The 24,945-nt window shown below is 38.7% G+C and overlaps 1 protein-coding gene and 1 pseudogene across 1 annotated transcript in view; both read right to left on the reverse strand.

The window, feature by feature from the left end:
• The window catches only part of TESK2 (testis associated actin remodelling kinase 2), a 133,137-nt gene that overhangs the window by 88,381 nt on the left and 19,811 nt on the right, over positions 1-24,945 (reverse strand). The window contains exon 2 of the mRNA XM_059374567.1: positions 19,446-19,756. Coding sequence (XP_059230550.1) covers positions 19,446-19,667 — 222 coding nt within the window. The 5' untranslated portion in view covers positions 19,668-19,756. The remainder of the gene's footprint in view (positions 1-19,445; positions 19,757-24,945) is intronic.
• Positions 309-722, reverse strand: LOC132001751 (large ribosomal subunit protein eL36-like; annotated as a pseudogene).

Consider the following 24,945-nt stretch of genomic DNA (forward strand, 5'->3'; position numbering starts at 1 on the left):
TCAGGCGCTGGGGTGGCTCAGTCAGTTGAGTGTCCCAATCTCGGTTTTGGCTGGGGTCACGATCTCAGGATCACGGGATTGAGTCCTCTGTAGGGCTCTGCGCTCAAAAGGGAATCTGCTTGAGATTTTCTCCCTCTTTCTCTGCCTCTCCCCTGCTAACTCTCTCTCTCTAGAATAAATAAATAAAATCTTAAACAATATCTTAAAAAATAATAATAATCTTTAAAATTTTTCTAAAATTATCAAAAGTAGGTATAATATTCCATTCATCAACTATACAGCTAGGAATTCATATCTTAGCAGTACCATTTACCTATTGGCAAAACACTAAATATTTTTGGACCTCAGTTTCTTTCCTTATTCTTTCCTTTCTTTGTTTTTCAAGTTCCAAAAGCTCTATTACCCTTCTAGGGGTGGGGTTCAATCTTTTTTGGCTGCCACTTTCCTCACAGCTCCCAGTAGGTTGCTCAGCTCCCCTCTCTTCCTCTTAGCACTCTTTTCTTGACGAACTAAAGGACATGCTTGTCCTTGGAGACCCTGAGAAGCTCCATGCCACAACAGTCATATGAGGTGAAGACACACACCTCTCGGATCATGTCCTGCAGGAACTTGGTGTGCTTAGGGAGATGCCCATAGGGGCGGCTGTGTCTTGGCCTGCTCATGTTCTTAGTCACCTTGTGGCCCTTCCTGAGGCCCAAGTTCACAGGGTAGCACTGAGCCATGGCTGCTGCTTCTTAATCAATCCCACAGTAGAAGCAGTTTCCTCATTTATAGAATAGAAGTGTAACCACTTATAAGATTATTGTGGTAATTTAAAAAGATAATATATACAAGTTCTTAACACAGTACTTAAAACAAAGAACTCAAAATCTTAACTGCATATGTGACAGAAATAATAATAACTAGACCTTATATAGGATATATTATATGCTAGACATTATTCTAGTATTTTATATATACTAGCTCGTTACAACCTCTCAACAATCCCATAAGGTAGGTACTATCATTATCTCCATTTTGCAGATGAGGAAACTGAGACACAGAAATCAAGTAACTTGCCCAAGGTCAGAAAGCTTGTAAGTGGTAGAGTCAAAATTCAAACAGAGGCAGTCTAGTTCCAGAGTCTCTCTCTCTCTTATGTTGTCTTTCAATTCATTCTCTCTTTTTTTTTTAATTCTTTTTTTATAGTGAAATATAATTGACATACAATGTTATTTAAGTTTCAGGTATATAAAATATTAGCAAATTCTATACATTCTTTTTTTTTTTAATATTTTATTTATTTATTTATTTATTTGACAGAGAGAGAGAGAGATCACAAGTAGGCAGAGAGGTAGGCAGAGAGAGAAAGAGGGAAGCAGGCTCCCCACTGAGCAGAGAGCCCGATGTGGGCCTTGATCCCATGACCCTGAGATCATGACCTAAGCCGAAGGCAGAGGCTTAACCCACTAAGCCACCCAGGTGCTTAATGTATTAGCATTAAGAATGTTAATACATTCTTAAACACATATATGAGGTTTTTTCTCATGCAACAAGTATTTAGTAAGTACTCTCTACATGGCAGAGTCTATGCTAAGTACTAAAGACAGAAAGATGAAAAACAAAGGGAGGTTTGACCTAACAGAGAAAGGCGAACGTGTTAAAAAAAGTCATAAAAATCATTGCTCTGATAAAAACTATAGGGTATATAGGAGATACAAAGGAGGGAACAGACGATCATGCTATGAAAAATACGATAATGATAAGAAGGCATCTGCAATGAAAATGAAAATGAAAATGAAATCATGTAGAGACATCGAGGTGGCTCCGTCAGTTAAGTGTCAGACTCTTGATTTCAGCTCAGGTCACGGTCTCTGGGTTATGAGATCAAGTCCCACATCCGCTTGGCACTCAGCGTGAAGTCTGCTAGAGATTCTATCTCCCCTTTTGCCCCTCCTCAAATAAATAAGTAAATAAATAAAATCTTTCTAAAAATTCTCTCTTTGCCCCTCCCCCCACAGGAGTGTGCACTCTCTCTCAAAAAAAAAAAAAAAAGATGTAACTCATCTCATTAGGAGCCTCACCTTCTAGCTTCGAAGACTCAAGCTGCCCTATGAAGCATATCAAGCTGAAACCCTCAATTCAACAGACCGCAAGGATTTGGATGCTGCCTTCAATCACAGAACAGATCCTACCCCACTTGAGCCCAAGCTCCAGCTGACACCTTTTATACTTTTCTAAGTTTCCTTTTATTTATTTAAGTAATCTCTATATCCAGTATGGGACCTGAACTCATAACCCAGAGTAACACACTCTTCCAAGAGAATCAGCTAGGAACTCCGCCCAAGCCGACACCTTGACTGCAGCTTTATGAGTCATGCCTGGACTCCTGAACAACAGAAACAAATGTAGTAAATACGTGTTCTTTTCAACTGCTGCATTCGAGGTAATATTGCCATGCAGTATTAGGGAACTAATATTCTATGCTTCCCTTTGTGTTGCATTTGCCCTTGTAAATATTTAATGTAAATATTTACCATTAGATTACAAATTCCGTTAAGGGCGAGAATAGTAAGTCTTAATCATTACCATATCTCTGCACTCCGCATAGTGCCTAGCATATAAAAGAACTACAATATAATAAATGGATGGACAGATGCCTACTCTATGCGGAGCACAGTGCTGTATCCTAGAGAAACAAAAATAAGTAAGACACAGTTCCTGTCCTCATGGAGCTTAAAGTTGTATGGGTGACAGACACATTAAATAGATAATTTCAACAGAATATGATAAACATAACAGAGGTTTCTGTGAAGACAATCGGTATGAAACTCAGATTGCCAAGGGCCAGGTATGGGTAAATCTTATACAGTCAGGATTTATGATGAGCAGGTGACATGATCTTATATACAGAAAATTCTAAAAAATAGGGACACCTGGGTGGCTCATTCAGTTGAGCATCCACCTTTGGTTCAGGTCATGATCACAGTCCTGGGATCAAGTTCCACATCAGGCTCCTTGCTCGGTGGAGAGCCTACTTCTCCTGCCTGCCATTCCCCCATTTGTGCTCTCTCTCTCTCCTTCTGACAAATAAATAAATAAATCTTTAAAAAATAATAATAATAATAAGAGAGTTTGGCAAGGTTACAGGATCCAAGATAAATGTGGCATTATTCATATACTGGAATATTACTGGGCCATAAAAAGGAATAAAGTGCTGATACACACCATAATATGGATCAGTGTTGAAAACTGTATGCTAAGTAAAAGAAATCAGTCATAAAAGCTATATATTGTACGATTCTATTTATATGAAATGTCCAGAATAGGCAACTCCATAGAGAGAGTAAGTATAATAGTGGTTGCCAAGAGCTAGGGGAAGGGAGAAATGGGAAATAACTAATAATGGGTACAGGTTTTCTTTTTAGGATCATAAAAAAAAATTTAAATTAGTGGTAATGGCTGCACAACCTTATAAATATACTAAAAAACATTGAGTTGTATATTTTTATAACATATTTTTTAAGATTTTATTTATTCATTTGATAGACAGAGATCACAAATAGGCAGAGAGGCAGGTATAGAGAGAGGGGGAAGCAGGCTCCCCGCCGAGCAGAGAGCCCGATACGGGACTCCATCCCAGGACCCTGAGATCATGACCGGAGCCGAAGGCAGAGGCTTAACTCACTGAACCACCCAGCTGCCCCTGAACAGTATATTTTTAAGAGGAAAATTTGTATAGATTATAAATTATTTCTCAGTAAAGCTATTATTAAAAAGAAAAAAAAAAGACACACTGATACTTTGTCCTGGAATAGGATTCCAGGTTTTACAGTATTCACAATACATACTAAAATATGGAGTTATATCATGGGATAATAAAAGGTTAGTTACCTTAAGACACTGGAAGAACCATCTTCCTGGAAAGTCTCCTTCTGATCATACTCCCAAACAAGGACATAAAGAAAGTAAGAACCTTCTACTGTATCTCAACAGAAGCACTTCTTAATTGGAAACATTAAATAGGTTGTCAATCACTGCTATAATGGAGCTAGACAGATTTTCCACTGACCAGAGGATGACAGACTGGGACAACTGTCCCATTTGGTTTTACATTTTTCTCTCTTAATTTACAAATGAACATAAAAATACTAATATTATCTCCACTGACACATGTTTCAGTCCTTTCCTAAATAGATTTAGGTAACATCCAAAATATTCTAAGTCATTTTCCTAGAAACAATGAAATTTATCCTCTGTATCCTCTGTATTTCTTTTTTTTTTAATGAGAAAGTAAAGCTTAATAATAACCAAAGGTAAATATCTGAAGCTCACAAATTATTATAAATGCAAATCCAACCTATTTTGTTTCTAAAAGTATATTCTCACTGAATTCAGAATAGAGGTTAAAGAATGCTTTCATCTTCTCTAACACTTTTAGGCCACGGATTTACAACTTCAGCACTCCTGACATGTAAGGCCAGATAATTCTTTGTTGCAGAGGGCTGTCCTGTGTATTACATAATATTTTTTGTCAACCCTGGCCCCTACCCACTAGATACCAGTAGCACCCCCTGCCTAATTGTGACAACCAAAAATAACTCTAGACACTGTCAAATACCACTTAAGGGGCAAAACTGCCCCCAGTTGAGAACCACTGCCCTAGTTCATCTGCCTTAATTATTTCCTAACAGCACATTAGCTAAACTCATCATTAGCCTTAAAAAACAAACGCATTCGGGGCACCTGGGTGGCTCAGTGGGTTAAAGCTTCTGCCTTCAGCTCAGGTCGTGATCTCAGGATTCTGGGATCGAGCCCTGCATCAGGCTCTCTGCTCAGCAGGGAGCTTGCTTCCCTTCCCCTCTCTCTACCTGCCTCTCTGTGTACTTGTAATTTCTCTCTGTCAAATAAGTAAATTAAAAAATCTTTAAAAAAAGCACATTCTTGTGAAATACAGACGCTGAATACACCTAAAAGAGAAGGTTTCTTTGAGTTGGGGGTTTGAATAAATCCATTTCTGAAATTATTATAAAACCAATCATTTATGTGCATTTTATAAGTATTTATGTATATTCTCAAACATATAGTATGAGGAAAAAAGAAACTAAGCTTCACTTCTTTTTTTTTTTTAATTTTATTTATTTATTTGATAGAGAGAGATCACAAGTAGGCAGAGAGGCAAGGCAGAGTGAGGGAGAGGAGGAAGCAGGCTCCCTGCTGAAAAGAGAGCCTGATGCGGGACTTGATCCCAGGACCCTGAGATCATGACCTGAGCCGAAGGCAGCGGCTTAACCCACTGAGCCACCCAGGCACCCCTAAGCTTCACTTCTAATGAACTTAGATTTCCTTCTACACAAACCTTTCCCAGAATACAAAAAGTACCAGCTTCTCTCCCTTTTCTCTCTTCATAATCAATAATCATATAGATATTGAAAGGGAACTTTATATACAAAACCTTCTAGTTCTATCATGGTAACTGTAGAACAATGACACATTTATTACCTAAAATACATGTTACCCAAAAACTGTTTAACCTTTTTTTGAGGTTCTAAGAGGCTTACAATTCATAAAGACAGCCCAAGTTTAACCAATGAAATTATCAGGTTGGTTAACTTAAGAAATGTGCAAAAAATAAAAAAATTTAAGAAATGTGCTATACCTCTGACAGTCACAATCTAAAGAGCCCAAGTTCCTTCCAAATCAACTGCTCAGATTATTTTTATAGCTATACAACTAAATAAGACTCTTAGGATGAGATAATTTTTAAAAATAATTTTTAGTAAAGAAAACAACAAACTGAGGCACCTGGGGGGCTCAATGGGTTAAGCCTCTGCCTTCAGCTCAGGTCATGGTCTCGGGGTCCTGGGATCAAGCCCCCCATCAGGCTCTCTGCTCCGTGGGAAGCCTGCTTCCTCCTCTCTCTCTGCCTAATTCTGATCTCTGTCTGTCAAATAAATAAATACATAATCTTAAAAAAAAAAAAAAGAAAGAAAAAAAAAGAAAACAACAAACTATTCTAATTGTAATTCATGGGGCTACTGGCCCACACAGTATACAATAAAGATCATGAGGACTTTGCTAGTCATGGTTTTTCAACCTTCATAAAATATAACCCAATAGTCTTTCTTACTTATCTAAAGCCAGCCTTCAGAACTAAATAAATAATAGTATCTATTGAACAGATAACATAACTAAGATCTATTTTTAAGGATGAATGACCAGAAGGTCCTACATTCTTTTTTTTTTTTAAGATTTATTTATTTATTTTACAGAGATAGAGATCACAAGTAGATAGAGAGGCAGGCAGGGGGAGGGGGAAGCATGCCACCTGCTGAGCAGAGAGCCCCACACAGGGCTCTATCCCCAGACCCTGAGATCATGACCCAAGCCGAAGGCAGAGGCCAAACCCAATGAGCCGCCCAGGCGCCTCACGGAAGGTCCTAAACTCTAAAACTGAATTCTGTTAAAGGAACACAAGCAAGCCACATAAATCCACATTCCTCAATGCAAAGTCATCCATCAATCAGTCTTTCTTTTGCTATCTAAGGCAACTGAAAGTCCTTAAGTTACTTATATAATATGTATCTTCCACACCAGAAGTCAAATATTTCCTTTTATTGCTACTGATACACTTTTTATTTAACATGACCTTTAAAACTCTGCAGTCATCTGTACTTTGTAATCAAAGATAAAAACTAACCATATCCTAGCTGCACTATATTTATCAAACCAGTGGCTGGCAAACTTTTTCTATAAGGGTCAGATAGTAAATACCTTAGACTTTAAGGGCCATATGGTCTCTGCCATAATTATTCAACTCTGTCATTATAGCACAAAGATAACCATAAAACATACACTGACAAATGGGAGTGTATGTATTACAATAAAACTTTATTTAAAAAAGAAGTGGTAGGGCGCCTGGGTGCCTCGGTTAAGCCTCTGACTTCGGCTAAGGTCATGATCTCGGGGTCCTGGGATCAAGCCCCACACAGGCTCTCTGCTCAGCAGGGAGACTGCTTCCCCTCTCTCTCTGTCTGCTGCTCTGCCTGTTTGTCATCTCTCTCTGTCAGATAAATGAATAAAAATCTTTTTTTTTTTTAAGATTTATTTATTTATTTGACAGAGAGAGATGACAAGCAGGCAGAGAGGCAGGCAGAGAGAGAGAGAGGAGGAAGCAGGCTCCCTGCTGAGCAGAGAGCCCGATGCGGGACTCGATCCCAGGACCCTGAGATCATGACCTGAGCCGAAGGCAGCGGCTTAACCCACTGAGCCACCCAGGCGCCCAATGAATAAAAATCTTAAAACAAAAATATTTTAAAGATCTAATAGAAAGAAGATATTTATTTCAGGCTCCAAATCATATTAATTAGGAAACATTACAAGCATCCCCATTAGAGTCAGGAACAAGCCAAAGATGACAAATATAACTATTATTTAATATTTTAGGAAGTATTAGTCATTGCAGTTCGCTGAGAAAAAGAGGAGGTATAAAAATAAGAAATAGGGACGCCTGGGTGGCCCAGTTGGTTGGGCGGCTGCCTTCGGCTCAGGTCATGATCCCAACCTCCTGGTCGAGTCCCACATCGGGCTCCTTGCTCAGCAGGGAGCCTGCTTCTCCCTCTGCCTCTGCCTGCTACTGTGTCTGCCTGTGCTCACTCTCTCTGTCAAATAAATAAATAAAATCTTTAAAAAAAAAAAAGAAATAAATAAATGTACCGTCATTCACAGCTGATATGAGTATACGCTTGGGCTGAAAATCTATCACAAACATTAAAAAAAATTCAGTATTTAGCAGCTTCAAAAATCAAAATGCAAAACTTAGTAGTCTTCATATGTTAAACATCAAAGATACAATGGAAGGAGAGTTCCAATTAACAACTACAGCAGAAAAGAGAAAAAACTAAGAATAAACATCACAGGAAATGTGTAAAATACATATATTTTTAAAATTTTTTATGTCTACCAAGCAACACAAAAAACTTGAACAGATCATAAAGATATGCCATGTACTTATATAAAAAGATTCAATAACATAAAGATATTAATTTTCCCTAAATCTATAAATTCATTCTAATCTCAATAAAAATAACAGGGGCATTTGGGTGGCTCAGTGGGTTAAGCCTCTGCCTTCAGTTCAGGTCATGAACTCAGGGTCCTGGGATCAAGCTCCTGCTCAGCAGGGAGCCTGCTTCCCTTCCTCTCTCTCTGCCTGCCTCTCTCCCTACTTGTGATCTCTGTCTGTCGAATAAATAAATAAAATCTTTAAAAAATAAATAAATATAGCTGCAGTAATTAAACTATTGTAACAATTCTTAAAAGGTACAATACTGATAGAGAACTAAACTAACTAGATATTAAAATAAAGCTACAGGGCGCCTGGGTGGCTCAGTTGGTTGGACGACTGCCTTCGGCTCAGGTCATGATCCTGCAGTCCCGGGATCGAGTCCCGCATTGGGCTCCCAGCTCCATGGGGAGTCTGCTTCTCCCTCTGACCTTCTCCTTGCTCATGTTCTCTCTCACTGTCTCTCTCTCAAATAAATTTTTAAAAATCTTTAAAAAAAAATTAAAATAAAGCTACAATAATTAAAGTATTGTAACAGTGTGTACTGGTATTTGAATAGACAAATCAAGGTAATAGATTTAAGCTTAGTAACAGACAAAAATACTTAGGAAAATTCAGTATAGAATAAAGAGGACATTTCTAATTAATGAGAAAAATATTAAATACATAATAAATGTTGCTAGTACAACTGAATGATGAATTCCAAAGGGATCAAATATTTAAACATAGGTAGTAAAATCATAAAAGTCATTAGAAAAAAATTATTTATAACATAGAAGTACAGTGTCTCAAAATAAAAGATAGAAATGAAAAGATTAAGATAGTTAAAAACAAAATGACTATTTCTACACTGTAAAAATTATTATAAGCTAGTTTAAAAAACACTGTAAGCTTGGAAAATATCTATAATTAATAGCACAGACAAAGGAGTCCTAAAGGGTGCCTGGGTGGCTCAGTCAGTTAAGCATCTGCCTTTACTCCGGTCATGATTCCAGGGATTGAGTCCCACATGGGGCTCTCTGCTCACTGGGGAGCCTGCTTCTACCTCTCCCTCTGCCCCTCCCCCTGCTTACACACCCTTTTTCTCTCTCAAATAAGTAAAAAAATCTTTAAAAATACAAAAAAAAAAGGAGTCCCACGAATTAGTAAGATCCAAGGAAGATAACTTTGTAGAAAAATAAGTGGTATGTAACAATTCAAGGCACTAAGGATTTAGCAGTGCACAGAGATAAAAAGAGATAAAAATCCCTGTCCTCAGGACCATTGGCTGGTTCAGTCAGTAGAGCATGTGACTCTTGATCTCAGGGTTGTGAGTTCAAGCCTCACACTGGGTGTTGAACTTACTTGAAAAAAAAAAAAAAAAAGCCCTGCCTTCAAAGAACTTACATTCTAGTGGTCTTCTATCTTGGAATAGGTAAGTAAAAAAACAATAGATAATTGATTCAAAAATACACACACAAACACTGGCCTACACATTACACATACAGACATACATATATTTGCTTATCTATGCAGAGAATACCTCTGGAAGGATACATAAAAAAATATAAATACTGGTTGCCTCCAGGGAGGAAAACTGGGGGGCAGTACAAGATAAATAATTTTTTACTGAATAATCTTTTTTTTTTTTTTTTAAGTAATCTCAATGCCCAATATGGGGCTTGAACTCACAACTCCACGATCAAGAATTGCATGCTCTACCGACTAAGCCAGCCAGGGGTACCACCGAATAATCTTTTATACCTTCTGAGTTTGTATGTGTGATTTTTAAAAACAAATTCAATTAAAATTAAACAAAATTAGATGTTCAAAGAAAAATAATAAGATACTGAAAACAGGGGTGCCTGGGTGGCTCAGTTGGTTAAGCAACTGCCTTAACCACTGACCTCTCTCCTCGAATGCTCTCTCTCATGCTCTCTCTCTCAAATAAATAAATAAAATCTTTAAAAAAACAAAACAAAACAAAAAATATACTGAAAACAAAAAAGGAGCACATTTAAAAAAAACAAAGTCTAGAAAAGAAAAATACAGCAATTGAAATAAAAAATTCCTATGAATGTTTCAATGTCAGAGTAGAAACCAAATGAAAAGGAGTAAATAAGTGGGAAATCACCAACTCCCCCTCCCAAAAAACAGCAGAAAAGGAAATTAAAAATATGAAAGAAAAATTAAGAGACATGAAAGCTATCATGAGACAATCCAACATGCATATAATGGAAACTTGAGAGATCAAAGACCAGAATTTTGAAAGATAATACCAAACAATTTTCTAGAACTAAAGACAAATATGAGTTCTTAAACTGAGAAAGTATACCACATCCTGAGAATAAATATAAATAAATCCACTTAAAGACCAGCATAGTGAAAGTACAGAACAAAAATAATAATAATAATCCTAACCATCAGAAAGACTGAATAACTAAAGAAGAGTAACAACTGGACTAAGATTAGTTTATTAGCAACAATATAAGTCAGTAAGAAAAAAAGGAGTATTTTCAAAGTGCTGAGTAAAGTAGCTGCTGTCTTAAATTCTATACTTCATTAAATTACCATTTAAGAGCTTATTCAATATAAACATAGAAGAAATCACAATAAATATAAATAGATTAAAATCTCTGGTTCTTTGTGGGCAAATTTAATTTTGGATCTAAAAAATTTAAATATAAAACTTTTTTGGAGGCACCTTGGGGGAGCACAGTCAGTTAGGTCACTGACTCTTGGTTTCAGCTCAGGTTGTGATCTCAGGGTTGTAAGACCCTCCCAAGTTGGGCTCTGTGCTCAGCATGGAGTCTGCTTAGGACTCTCTCTCCCTCTCCTTCTGCCCCTCCCCCCCACTCACACTCTCACTCTCCTTCTTAAATAAATAAATCTTTAAAAAAAAAAAAAACTGCTTCATAGGATATGAAGTTGCACCTGGCTAACTCATTCAGTAGAGCATTCAACTCTTGATCTTGGGGTCATGAGTTCAAGGCCCACACTGGACTCAGAGATAACTTAAAAAAATGAAAATTAAAAAAGAAAAAGAAAAAGGGGGTGACTGCCTGGCTCAGTTGGTAGAGCATGTGACTCTTTATTTCAGCTCAGGTCATGATCTTAGGGTCATAAGATCAAGCCCCATGTGGGGCTCCACACTCAGCAGGGAATTTGCTTGAGATTCTCTCTCCCTCTGCCCCTCCCCCTGCTCACATGCACTCACTCTCTCAAATAAATAAATAAATCCTTTTTAAAAAGAAGCGGTTTAAAAAAACAAAGATAAGGAATGCCTGGGTGGTTTAGTTGATAAGTGTCTGCCTTCAGCTCAGGTCATGATCCCAGAATCCTGGGATGGAGCCCCACATTGGGATCCCTGCTCAGTGGGGAGCCTGCTTCTTCCTCTCCCACTCCTCCTGCTTCTGTTCCCTCTCTCACTGTCAAATAAATAAATAAAATTTTTAAAAAGAAAAAAAAAAAAAGAGATGAGGGGCAACTGGGTGGCTCAGTCATTTAAGCATCTGCCTTTGGCCCAGGTCATGATTCCAGGGTTCTAGGATGGAGCCCCAAGTCAGGCTCCCCACTCAGCAGTGGAGTCTACTTGTCCCTCTCCCTCTGCCTCTCCCTCCCCCTACTCATGTTCTCTCTCTCTCTCTCTCTTTCTCTCACTCACTCTTTCAAATAAATAAATAAAATCTTACTTTAAAAAAAGAAAAAGAGGGGAAAAAGAAGAAAAGTAACAAAAAAGGGGTGCCTGGGTGGCTCAGTCAGTTAAGCGTCTGCCTTTGGCTCAGGTCATGATCCCAGGGTCCTGGGATTGAGCCCTACATCAGGCTCCCTGTTCAGCCGGGAGTCTGTTTCCCTCTCTCTCTCTCTGCCTGTGGCTCCCCCTGCTTGTGCTCTCTCTGTGTCAAATAAACAAAACAAAACAAAAAATTTATTTTAAGATTTTATTTATTTATAAATCACAAGTAGGCAGAGAGGCAGGCAGAGAGAGAGAGGGAAGCAGGCCCCCTGCTGAGCAGAGAGCCTGATGCGGGACTTGATCCCAGGACTCTGGGATCATGACCTGAGCCAGAGGCAGAGGCCTAGCCCACTGCACCACCCAGGCACCCAACAAAACAAAATCTTAAGAAAAAAAAAAAAAAATAGAGATGAGAAAAATATACTAAGATAATAATAACCAAAGCAATAGGCAAATGTATACAAAAAGGAAGAAGGCATGCAATATTGGTATAAGAGAAATCAAAGCTAAAAGTATAAAGTGGGACAAAAATAGACAACTGATAATTTATAAAAAATACAATCCATCTATAGTGTACAATCCAATAATAATCTTTACTTTCTATTAATAAGTCACCAAATGGCCTAGAAATAAGTAACACACTGATAGTAACACACAGAGAAATCTGTAAACACATTAAATGATATTAATAGAGCTTTTTCTAAGAAATAGATCAAGTAGACCAAAATAATCTTAGGCCATAGAACACTGGATTAACACAATAGAAAAGCTTGACCCAATAGAGACATATAGAATTTTATGCAAACAAATACACAAAACAGAGAATTAATATCTCAAACATATTTGCAACATTCAAAAAATATAACCACACATTAGGTCAAAACAAAATCTAAGTATACTGCAAAAGGCAGACATAATATAGGCCATTTTCTCTGATCATCATGCATTAATATTAGAAATTAAATATCAAACAATTACCAAAAAGCAACTCACCATAAGGAAATTTAAAAACTTCATTTTATATAATCCTTGGAATAAAACGAAAATCAAACCAAATTACATTTAGAAAAACATACATAAAAACCTAGGATATGGCCAAATCAAGAGAAAACTTTGAAGTTTGAATGTATATATTGGAAAATAAGAAATAGTGGCAAAAACTGATAAAAGGATAAAATTCCAAGAGCTAGAGAAAGTAGGAGCCTGCTTCTCCCTCACCCTCACCCTCCACCACTCCCCCAGCTCATCACATACTCTCTAATAAATAAATCAAATCTTTAAAAAAAAAAAAGATTTCATCTGAGAGAGAGAGAGACAGCACAAGCTTGAGTTGGGGAAGGCGCAGAGGAAGAGGGAGTAGATGACTCCCCACTGAGCAGGGAATGCCATGCAGTGCTCAATCCCAGGACCCTGGGATCATGTCCGGAGCTAAAGGCAGAGGCTTAACTTACTAAGCCACCTAGACACCCCTAAAAAACTTTTTTAAAAAGCTAATAAAGGAGGGGCACCTGGTGGCTCTGTGGGTTAAGGCCTCTGCCTTCGGCTCAGGTCATGATCTCAGGGTCCTGGGATCGAGCCCCGAGTCGGGTTCTCTGCTCAGCAGGGAGCCTGCTTCCACCCTCTCTCTCTGCCTGCCTCTCTGCCTACTTGTGATCTCTCTCTCTGTCAAATAAATAAATAAAATCTTTTAAAAAAAGGGAAAAAGAAAAAAGAAAAGTCCTTTAAAAAAAAAAAAGCTAATAGGGACGCCTGGGTGGCTCAGTTGGTTAAGCAGCTGCCTTCGGCTCAGGTCATGATCCCAGGGTCCTGGGATCGAGTCCCACATCGGGTTCCTTGCTCGGCAGGGAGCCTGCTTCTCCCTCTGCCTCTGCCTGCCTCTCTGTCTGCCTGTGCTTGCTCGTTCTCTCTCCCTCTGTCTCTGACAAATAAATAAATAAAATCTTTAAAAAAAAAAAAAAAGCTAATAAAGGAATATTATGAATAACTCTATACCTATACATTTGATAACCTCGATTAAATAGACCAATTCCTGGAGCACCTGACTGGCTCAGTTGGTAGAGCATGTGACTCTTGATCTCAGGGCCCTGAGTTAAACCCAACACTGTGAGTAGAGCTTACTTTTAAAAAATAAATCAAATAAATAAATAAATAAATAAATAGACCAATTCCTTAAAAAAACAAAATCTGGGACACCTGGGTGGCTCAGTCAGTTAAGCCGATGCCTTCAGCTCTGGTCATGATCCCAGAGTCCTGGGATCGAGTCCCACATCGGGCTCCTTGCTCAGTGGGGAGCCTGCTTCTCTCTCTGCCTCTGCCTGCCCCTCTGCCTGCTTATGCTCTCTGTCTCTCTCTTTCTCTGACAAATAAATAAATAAATTAGTCTTGGGAAAAAAAATCTGCCAAAATGCATACAAAAAGAAATAGTTGGAATATCCCTTTATCTATTAAGGAAGCTTAATAAATAATTAATAATGTTCCAAAACAGAAAGCACCAAGCCAAAAAAGGTTCACTGGTGAATGCTACCAAACATTAAAGAAAGAAATTATACCCGTTCTCCACAATCCCATCCAGAAGATAGAAGCAGAGGGAACACTTCCTAACTTATCAATGAGACCAATATTAGTCTAATACCAGAGTCCTGGGATCAAGTCCCGCATTGGGCTCCCTGCTCATTGGGGAGTCTACTTCTCCCTCTGCCTACCAACCCACTTAAGGCTTTCTCTCTCTATCTCTATCTCTCTCTCTCTCTCCCTCTCAAATAAATAAATAAAATCTTTTTTTTTTTTTTAATATGTGTAAAGGAACGGCCAACAGACACATGAAAACATGTCCAACATCATTCACCATCAGGGAAATGCAAACCAATATCACACCTCGTAACTATCAGAATGGCTAAAATCAAAACACAAGAAACAACAAGTACTGGGGAGGATGTGAAGAAAAGGGAACCCTCATGCACTGTTGGTGGGAATGCAAACTGGTTTAGCCACTGCGGAAAACAATACAGAGATTCCTCAAAAAATATAAAACAGAATTACCATATGATCCAGTAATTCTGTTACTGGATATTCACCCAAAGAATACAAAAACACTAATTCAAAAAGATATATGCACTCCTATGTTTACTGAAGCATTATTTACAATAGCCAAAATATGGAAGCAACCTAAGTGTCCATCATTAGATGGATGCATAAAGAAGATGTGGTATATATCTACAACAGAATATTATTCAGCCATTAAAGAGAATGAAATTATTGCCATGTGCAACAACATAGATGGATCTAGAAGGTATAATGCTAAATGAAATAAGTTAAAGACAAATACCATATGATTTCACTCATATGTATAACTTAAGAAACAAAACAAACCAACAGAAAAAAAAAAAGAGAAAAAAGCCAGAAAACAGACGCAACTATAGAGAACAAACTGAGAGTTACCAAAGGGGAGGTGGGCTGGGGGATGGATGAAATAGGTGAAGGGAATGAAGAGTACTTATCATCATGAGCACTGAGTAACATACAGAACTGCTGAATCACTATGATATACCTGAAACTAACATAACACTGTACATTAACTATATTGGAATTACATTTCTTTTTAAAAAATGATTTCAGTAGACATTTCTCTAAAGAAGATACATAAGAGGCCAATAAGCACGAGAAAAGATACTAAACATCATTAATCACTAGAAAAATGCAAATCAAAGCCACAATGAGATATCACTTCACATCCACTAGGTTTGCTACATTTTATTTTTTTTTATATTTTATTTATTTATTTGACAGAGAGAGAGAGAGATCACAAGTAGGCAGAGGTAGGCAGAGAGAGAGGTGGAAGCAGGCTCCCTGCTGAGCAGAGAGTCCGATGTGGGGCTCGATCCCAGGACTCTGGGATCATGACCCGAGCCGAAGGCAGAGGCTTTAACCCACTGAGCCACCCAGGCGCCCAAGTTTGCTACATTTTAACAAATGAAAAACAACAAGTGTTGGTGAAACTATGTAAAAATTGCAACTCTAATGCATTGCTGGTGGGGATGTAAAATGGTGTAGTCGCTGTGGAAAAGAGTATGCTGGTTCCTTTGAAAGTTAAAAATAGGCTAAGTGAAATAAGGCAGTTACAAAAAGACAAATACTGTATGATTTTGCTTATCTAGAGTAGTCAGACTCACAGAAACAAAGTAGAATGGTTGCTATCAGAAGCTGGGAGACGAAGGAAGGAAAGAGTTGTTTGATTTGTAGAGTTTCAGTTTTATATGATGAGAAAGTTCTGGAGATTGGTTATACAACAGTGTGAATATACTTAAGACTACTTAACTGTACACTTAAAAATGGTTGACAGTAAGTTTTATGTTATGTGTATTTGACCACAATTTTTAAAACGTTAAATACAGGGCCACCTGGGTGGCTCAGTTGGTTAAGTGACTGCCTTTGGCTCAAGTCATGATCCCAGAGTCCCAGGATCGAGTTCTGCCTTGGGCTCCCAGCTCCTCGGGGAGTCTGCTTCTCCCTCTGACCTTCTCCCGTCTCATGCTCTCTCACTCTCTCTTTCTCTCTCTCTCAAGTAAATATATATAAAATATATATTTTTTAAAGTTAAACACAGAATTGTTATATGACCCAGGAATTCCACTAACAGTTAAATACCCAAAATAACTTGAGTGCAGGAACTCAGATACTTGTACACTAATGTTCATAGCAGCATTATTCACAATAACCAAAAGGTGGAAACAACCCAGATGTCTACCAACAGAATGGATAAACATAATGTGGTAGACACAGACAATACGATATTATTCAGCCATAAAAAAATTATTCAGCCATAAAAATTCTGATATATGCTACAATGTGGATTAAATTTACCCTAAGTGAAATAAGCCAGACAAATACTGTTTGATTCCATTAATATGAGGTACCTACAAAAGGAAAATTCACAGGGAAAGAAAACAGAACAGTTAATAGGGACTGGGGGCAGGAGGACATGGGGAGTTATTATTCAATGAGGTACAAACTTTCTGTTTGGGATGATGAAAAAGTTCTGGAAAGAGATAATGGTGATGGTTGCATATAACATCACAAATGTACGTAATGCTACTGAACTATGTACTTAATACGGTTAAAATGGTAAATTTATGTTATATATATTTTACCACATTAAAAAAAAGAGAAAATAGAAGGAAAAGTATAAGAAATGGTGAGTGGAGGCAATGCTATGGAGGTGTTTTGAGTCCAAAAGAAGAACATGAGGGAGGCGTACCAGGGCAGCTCAGTTGGGTTAAGCCTCTGACTCTTGATTTTGGCTCAGGTCCTGACCTCAGGGTCATGAGACTGGGCCCGGCATCAGGATCCACACTGGGCGTGGAATCAGCTTAAGATTCTCTCTGCCTCCCTCCCTACAAGCTCTTTCTCTCTTTCTAAAGAAAAGAAGAGAAAGAGAGAACATGAGGGAGTATAGCTATAGGGGATGTTTGGGTCAAAATATGTTTTTCCCTGTTTAAAGTTTTTTTTAAGGTAAGAGAAATAAATAGAAGGTTTAGAAGTTAATGGGAATCATTTAACAGAAAGTGAAATATGATATAGGAAAGAGAGGGGAGAATTTCTTAGGTAATGTTTTTGAGTAGGCAACTAGAAAAATGATATAGAATACAAATGGAAATATGGCTGAGATTTTAACATGGGCAGTTCATCCATAGTGACAAGTATAAAGGCTGAGTAGGTGGGGAAGATATGGGTTAGTAGCTATTTGTGGGGACTGCAGGCTTCTCCTGCAGAAGTTCTCCAGCTTCCTTCAGTTTTCTCAGTGAATTAGCAAGCAAGTTCATCACTGAGAAAAAATACTGAATGTCATATGAGAGAAGAAAAAGTATGAAATAATGTTCTGGAAGAATAAATGAATCAGGAAAATATGAACATTTGGGAGCACCAAGTGCCCAGCTTTATTAAAAATAACCAAATAGGGGCACCTGGGTGGCTCAGTGGGTTAAAGCCTCTGCCTTCGGCTCCGGTCATGATCTCAGGGACCTGGGATCGAGTCCCGCATCGGGCTCTCTGCTCAGCTGAGAGCCTGCTTCCTCCTCTCTCCCTCTCTGCCTGCCCCTCTGCCTACTTGTGATCTCTATCAAATAAATAAATAAAATCTTAAAAAAAAAACAAAACAAATAAAAACTGTATGTGTCGGTATATATGTGTGTATATATCTTCTTTTTTTTTTTTTAAAGATTTTATTTATTTATTTGACAGAGAGAAATCACAAGTAGATGGAGAGGCAGGCAGAGAGAGAGAGAGGGAAGCAGGCTCCCTGCTGAGCAGAGAGCCCGATACGGGACTCGATCCCAGGACCCTGAGATCATGACCTGAGCCAAAGGCAGCGGCTTAACCCACTGAGCCACCCAGGCGCTCCATGTATATATCTTCTTATATGTATACACAAAATTCTATATATGTATATAAGATGTATATGTCTAAGCAGAGAAAAGGGTCCAGAAGTATACATATCAAATTATTAATAGTGCAAAGAGAGAGAAAGAGAGGGCGGGAGGGTAAAAGAGACTCCTGTATTATTTGAGGTTTTGATCAGTATGTCAGTTTTATAATTAAAATAAAATAGATGTTAACAGTTTTGTTTTTTTTTTTTAATTTCATTTATTTGACAGAGATACAGTGAGAGAGGGAACACAAGCAGGGTAGTGGGAGAGGGAGAAGCAGGCTCCCCACCGAGCAGGGAGCTCCCAATGCAGGGCTCTATCCCAGGATCCTGGGACCATGACCGAAGCCGAAGACAGATGCTCGACGACTGAGCCACCCAGGCACCCCAATAGTTGTTTTGTTTTGTTTTTTTATTAAAACTAGAGCCTTTATAAATGTCTCTGGAGAGATGGGAGAGGAAAAACAGGATATAAATAACCATTATATACAACTCCCAATGGTAAAATTCTCTCACCCACCCTTTCGTTTTTTTTTTTTTTTTTTTTTAAAGATTTTTTTTTTTTATTTGACAGAGAGAGATCACAGGTAGGCAGAGAGGCTGGCAGAGAGAGAGAGAGAGAGAGAAGCAGGCTCCCCGCCGAGCAGAGAGCCCGATGCGGGACTTGATCCCAAGACCCCGAGATCATGACCTGAGCCGAAGGCAGCGGCCTAAACCACTGAGCCACCCAGGCGCCCCTCACCCACCCTTTCCTCAAAGTGTCTGAGGCAGAGTTTAGGCACCACCAAGTAAATACAAAAAATATCCAGGTTCTGACTACAGGCGCTGATGAAAAATGGGCAGGTCAGGCCTCCCGGGCATAAATAGAAGGAGTAGATATGATGTAAACCACACAAGAATCTCCGTCTTCAGGGTGATTCCAATCTGTTGGCTGGCTCAGGCCATCCCCAGAACCCTCCTGAGTTCTCCTGTTGTTGAGTGCATCTGGGAGCACATGCACTGAAGACTCCAGGGTCCCCACCAGCAAGCAAGACCCAGTTTCCTTCCCAGGGGCACACCAAGGAACAGGAAGAGTGCAGCACTGGCCAGGCCCACAGCCACCAGCAGTCCCAAGCCAAAGGGGAGGACAGTTTAGAACACTAATCAAGATCCATAGCACCCTCACCCCAATTAGGTAAAGCCTATGTACTAATTATACACAGTTATCAACTTGGCAGTAAAGGTGATTATCAATAAGCCAAAATGAGAAAAGCAGAGGCATCACTCACCTTGAACACTTCAGAGAAGAAGCCAGACCCTATTTTTTCACAGGTGAAGTCATCCAAACGTGTCAGTCTAGAAAAGGCACTTATAAGAGCTCGATATGAAGATGGCCAAACTCTTCCCACTTGGGTCATATTCCCATCTCCTCCACCACCTCCTTCAAAATCTTCAAGACGCTCCACACGTGGAGGAAAGCCTGCAATTGAATTCCGTTTGCTCCGATCCATAGTCTCAATAATCACTTTTTTCTTCTTTTAAGAAGGAACTCCACACATAATAAAATTTTGTTGAGTTTTACTTCTCTTCCGGTTTGACACTAAATGAGAGATCAGAAAGGTATTTCACTAAAACTATGAATGATTACATACATGCAAATTAATGAATTATCAACGTAAAAATATTTCCTCTTTCACGTTCTAGCTCTTGAATTTCAGATTTAAAAAAAATACTTTATGGGGCACCTGTGTGGCTCAGTGGGTTAAGCCTCTGCCTTTGGCTCAGGTCATGATCTCAGGGTCCTGGGATTGAGCCCCGCATCAGGCTCTCTGCTCAGAAAGGGCGCCTTCTTCTCCCTCTCGCTCTGCTGCTCTGCCTACTTGTGATCTCTCTCTCTTTCTGTCAAGTAAATAAATAAAATCTTTAAAATAAAAAAAAACACTTTATACCTTTACCCTCAAAAAATACTTATATATTTAAAGCCCAAGACATAGTCAGTCTTTAATATGAGTAGACTATAATAAAGATCATCAATTACATTCTAAAAAACAAAATAACATGGGTGCCTGGATGGCTTAGTCGTTAAGCATCTGCCTTCAGCTCAGGTCATGATCCAGGGTCCTAAGATCAAGCCCCGCATCAGGCTCCCAGCCCCACGGAAAGCCTGCTTCTCCCTCTCCCACTCCCCTGCTTGTATTCTCTCTTTCAAATAAATAAGTAAAATCTTTTTAAATTTTTTTTCAAAAAAATAAAAGCATATGTTCATACCAATGCCTTTCATAGCCTACATTACATAATTTTCTCTTCATTTGAAAAATTAAGTCCAAATATATCAAACAATGATGAATATTTTATACCATAAAATTGTATTATTTTATTTCATTTAAAGATTTTACTTTTATTTATTATTAGACAGAGAGAGAGCAGGAGGGAGAGGGAGAGAGAATCTGGAACTGATTCAGCACTGAGCACAGAGCCAGATGAGAGGCTTGATCCCACAACTGTGAAATCATGACCTGAGCTAAAACCAAGAGTTGGAGGCTTGAATGAGCCACCCAGGCACCCCAAAATTAATTTTAAAAGAAGAAAACACAAAAATTTTAAAAGAAGAAAACCAGGGCTCCTGGGTGGCTCAAGTGGGTTAAGCAACCGGCTCTTTTTTTTTTTTTTTTTAAGATTTTTATTTATTTGACACAGACACAGTGAGAGGGAACACAAGCAGGGGGAGTAGGGGAGGGAGAAGCAGGCTTCCTGAGGAGCAAGGAGCCCGATACGGGGCTCATCCCGGGACTCCAGGATCATGACCTGAGCTGAAGGCAGACGCTTAAAGACTGAACCACCCAGGCACCCCTAGCAACCAGCTCTTGATTTCTGCTCAGGTCATGATATCAGTGTCGTGAGATCAAACTCAGTGAGGAGACTGCTTAACTTTCTCTCTCCCTCACCCTTTGTACCCCCACCCCCTGCTCACACATTCTCTCTAAAATAAACAAATCTTTAAAAAAAAAAAAAAAAGAAAAAGAAAACCATTATCTAAAAGCAACTTAAAAATTTATTACTAATTAAACAGTACAGTCTAGCAGAAATGACTATTGAAGGCTCCATTCCATCTGGTGCAGTGATTAAGAATAAAAATGCAAACCCATGTTTTCTTTTAGCCATCTCTCCCTACTTCTACTTTTTTCCAAGAGGAAAACAAGGGTGACTATAATTTGGACAGAGACAGAGAAGGGGAAAAAACTCAACTTTAGAAAAATAAATTACAAAATACCAAAGTTAAAACTATATAAAGCATAGATGCCTCTGAAATTACTGATTGGATTATATCTACTGACGTCTTCATTTTGAATGAGATACGCTATTAACCTCCATGATGCTCTCAATTTTTCCTGGGGGGGGGGGGGGGGCTCGCAGATTCTTTTCTCTATTCTAAAGCTAGACAGAATTGCTCATTGCAGCTCAACAGGTCTGAGAGGAGGTAAGGAATATCTAATAGCAACTAAACTGGTTTGGTTGGAGCTCTTACAAGTTTCATGACAGCACAATAGGCTGAAATTTTTGATATTTTTATTTTGAAAAACAAATAACTTGTACCTTGGCTCATGAAACTTTCCAAGGCAGGGAGTATTAATTTAAAAGGCAGGGAAGTTTAGGTGGCTCAGTAGGCTAAGTGTCTGCCTTTGGCTCAAGTGATGACCCCAGGGTCCTAGAATAAAGTCTCACATCAGGCTCCTTGCTCAGTGGGGAGCCTGCTTCTTCCTCTGCCTGCTGCTCCCCCTGCCTATGCTCTCTCTCTCTCTCTGAAAAATAAATAAAAACTTAAAATAATAATAATAAATAAATAAGTGGTATATGCTTATAGAAACTCCTGCACATAAGCATAGGGGACATGAACAAGGATATTCATTTCAGGGGTGCCTGGGTGGCTCAGTGGGTTAAGCCTCTGCCTTTGGCTTAGGTCATGATCTCAGGGTCCTGGGATCAAGCCCTACATCAGGCGCTCTGCTCACTGGGGAGCATGCTTCCCCTCTCTCTCTCTCTGCCTGCCTCTCTGCCTACTTGTGATCTCTCGCTCTCTCTCTCTGTGTCAAATAAATAAATAAATAATCTTTTTTAAAAAAGGATATTCATTTCATTTCATTATTGTTTGTAATAAACATGGGGGAGGTACTGCCCAAAGTCAGGCTGTAGGAACAATAAGAAAGTGCAGAATATTTTTCAATGAAATATACAGCATCTACAATGAATGAACTCTATCTAGCAATGCAGAAGTATTTCAAAAGCAGTATGAAGTTGGGTGGAGAAGCAAGTTGTAGTTAGTGGTATAATTAAAATTTAATTTAAAAAATTTTTAAGATTTTATTTATTTATTTGAGAGAGAGAACGCACATGTGAGAGCATGAGTAGGGTGAGGGACAGAGGGAGAGGGAGAAGCAGGCTCCCTGCTGAGCAGAGAGCCTGACTCAGGGATTGATACCAGGTCTCTGGGAGCATGGCTTAAGCTGAAGGAAGCTGCTTAATGGACTAAGACACCCAGCCATCCCCCCACAAAAATTTTTAAGTTAAAAAAAAGGAGGGAGGGTGCCTGGGTGGTTCAGTCAGTTGAGCGGCTGCCTACAGCTCAGGTCATGATCCCAGGGTTCTGGGATTGCTGCCCCCCCATTGGGCTTCTGGCTCAGCAGGGAGCCTACTTCTTCCTCTGTTGCTGCTCCCCCTGCCTGTGCTTGTTCGTTCTCTCTCTCTCTCTGTCAAATAAATAAATAATAACCTAAAAAAAAAAAAAAAAAAAGGAAGTGCAAAGAAAGCTGGGGGAGCAAAACTTAGGAGGACAAAAAAAAAAGAAACAAAGATGATAAAAAGAAACAAAGAAGGACACTACACATGATAAAGGAAACAATTCAACAAGAGGATGTAACAATTATAAATATTTCTGCACCCTGCATGGGAGCTTCTAAATACATAAAGGAACTATTAACAGACATAGAGGAAGAACTTGACAGTGATACAATAATAGCAGGAAACTTTAACACCCTACTTACATCAACAGATAGATCAGATATAAAATCAACAAGAAAATAGTGTCTTTGAAGGACACCTTGGACCAGATGGACCTATCACATATATTCAGAAATTCAATAAAAAAACAGTGGAATACACATTTTTTTCAAGTGCTCATGGAACAATCTCCAGAACAGATCACATGTTAGGCCACAAAACAAGTCTCAAAAAATTGAAAGACTGAAATCATATCATGCATTTTTTCTGACCACAACAGTATGAAACTAGAAATCAATCACAAGAAAGAATCTGGAAAGAACACAAATACATGGAAGCTAAACGACATGCTAGTAAACAATAAATGGGTCAACCAAGAAATTGAAGAAGAAATTTAAAAATACATGGAGATAAATGAAAACAAAAACACAACTGTCCAAAATCTTTGGGATGCAGTAAAAGCTGTTTTAAAAGAGAAGATTAGAGCCATACAGGCCTACTTTAAGAAGCAAGAAGAATCTCAAATAAACAACCTAATCTTACATCTAAAGGAGCTAGGAAAAGAAGAACAAAGCCTAAAGCCAGCAGAAGGAAGATAATAATAATGAGTGTAGAAATAAGTGAAATTGAAACTAAAAACTAGAACAGATTGATGAAACCAGGAACTGATTCTTTGAAAAGATCAACAAAATTGGGGCGCCTGGGTGGCTCAGTGGGTTAAGCCGCTGCCTTCGGCTCAGGTCATGATCTCAGGGTCCTGGGATCGAGTCCCGCATCGGGCTCTCTGCTCAGCAGGGAGCCTGCTTCCCTCTCTGCCTGCCTCTCCGACTACTTGTGATTTCTCTCTGTCAAATAAATAAATAAAATCTTAAAAAAAAAAAAAAAAAAAAAAAAAGATCAACAAAATTAATAAATCTTTAGCTAGACTCATCAAAAAATGAAGAGAGGGGACTCAAAAAAATCAGAAATAAAGGAGAAGAAATAAAAACCAATGCCAAGAAATACAAAAGACTGGAAGAGAATATTATGAAAAATTATATGCCAACAAATTGGACAACCTAGAAAAAATGGATCAATTCCTACAAACACATAACCTAACCAAAACTGAATCATAAAGAAATAAGAAAATTTAAACAGACTGATAACTAGCAATGAAATTGAATCAGTAATCAAAAAACTTCCAACAAACAAAAGTTCAGGACCAGAGGGCTTCATAGGTGAATTTTATCAAACATTTAAAGAATGTCCTATTCTTTAGGCTCAGTCAGTTAAGTCAGTTAAGCATCTGCCTTTGGTTCAGGTCATGATCTCAGGATCCCAGAATCGAGCCCCACAGTAGGCTCCCCACTCAGCACTCAGCAGGGAGTCTGCTTCTCCCTCTGCCCCTCCTCTGCTCATGCTCTCTCTCTCTCTCACTCTCTTGCATTCTCAAATAAATAAAATCTTAAAAAAAAAAAAGACATGACTGAAAAAATGTGAAAAAAATGTGAATCTCGTTTTTTTAATTTTTTAAAAATTTTTCTTAAAGATTTCATTTATTTATTTGACAGAGAGAGAGATATCACAAGTAGACAGAGAGGCAGGCAGAGAGAGACGGAGAAGCAGAGAGCCCAATGCTGGGCTCAATCCCAAGACCCTGAGATCATGACCTGAGCTGAAGGCAGCAGCTTGATTCACTGAGCCACTCCGGTGCCCCCAGATCTCATTTTAAAGAGACTACTTGATTCAAAAGATTACACTCTGTTGATCAAGAATAATTAATTTTGGGGGCACCTGGGTGGCTCAGTTGGTTGA

This window comes from Mustela nigripes, chromosome 14 (genome assembly GCF_022355385.1).
Source record: "Mustela nigripes isolate SB6536 chromosome 14, MUSNIG.SB6536, whole genome shotgun sequence".
In the NCBI taxonomy this organism is placed as follows: Eukaryota; Metazoa; Chordata; class Mammalia; order Carnivora; family Mustelidae; genus Mustela; species Mustela nigripes.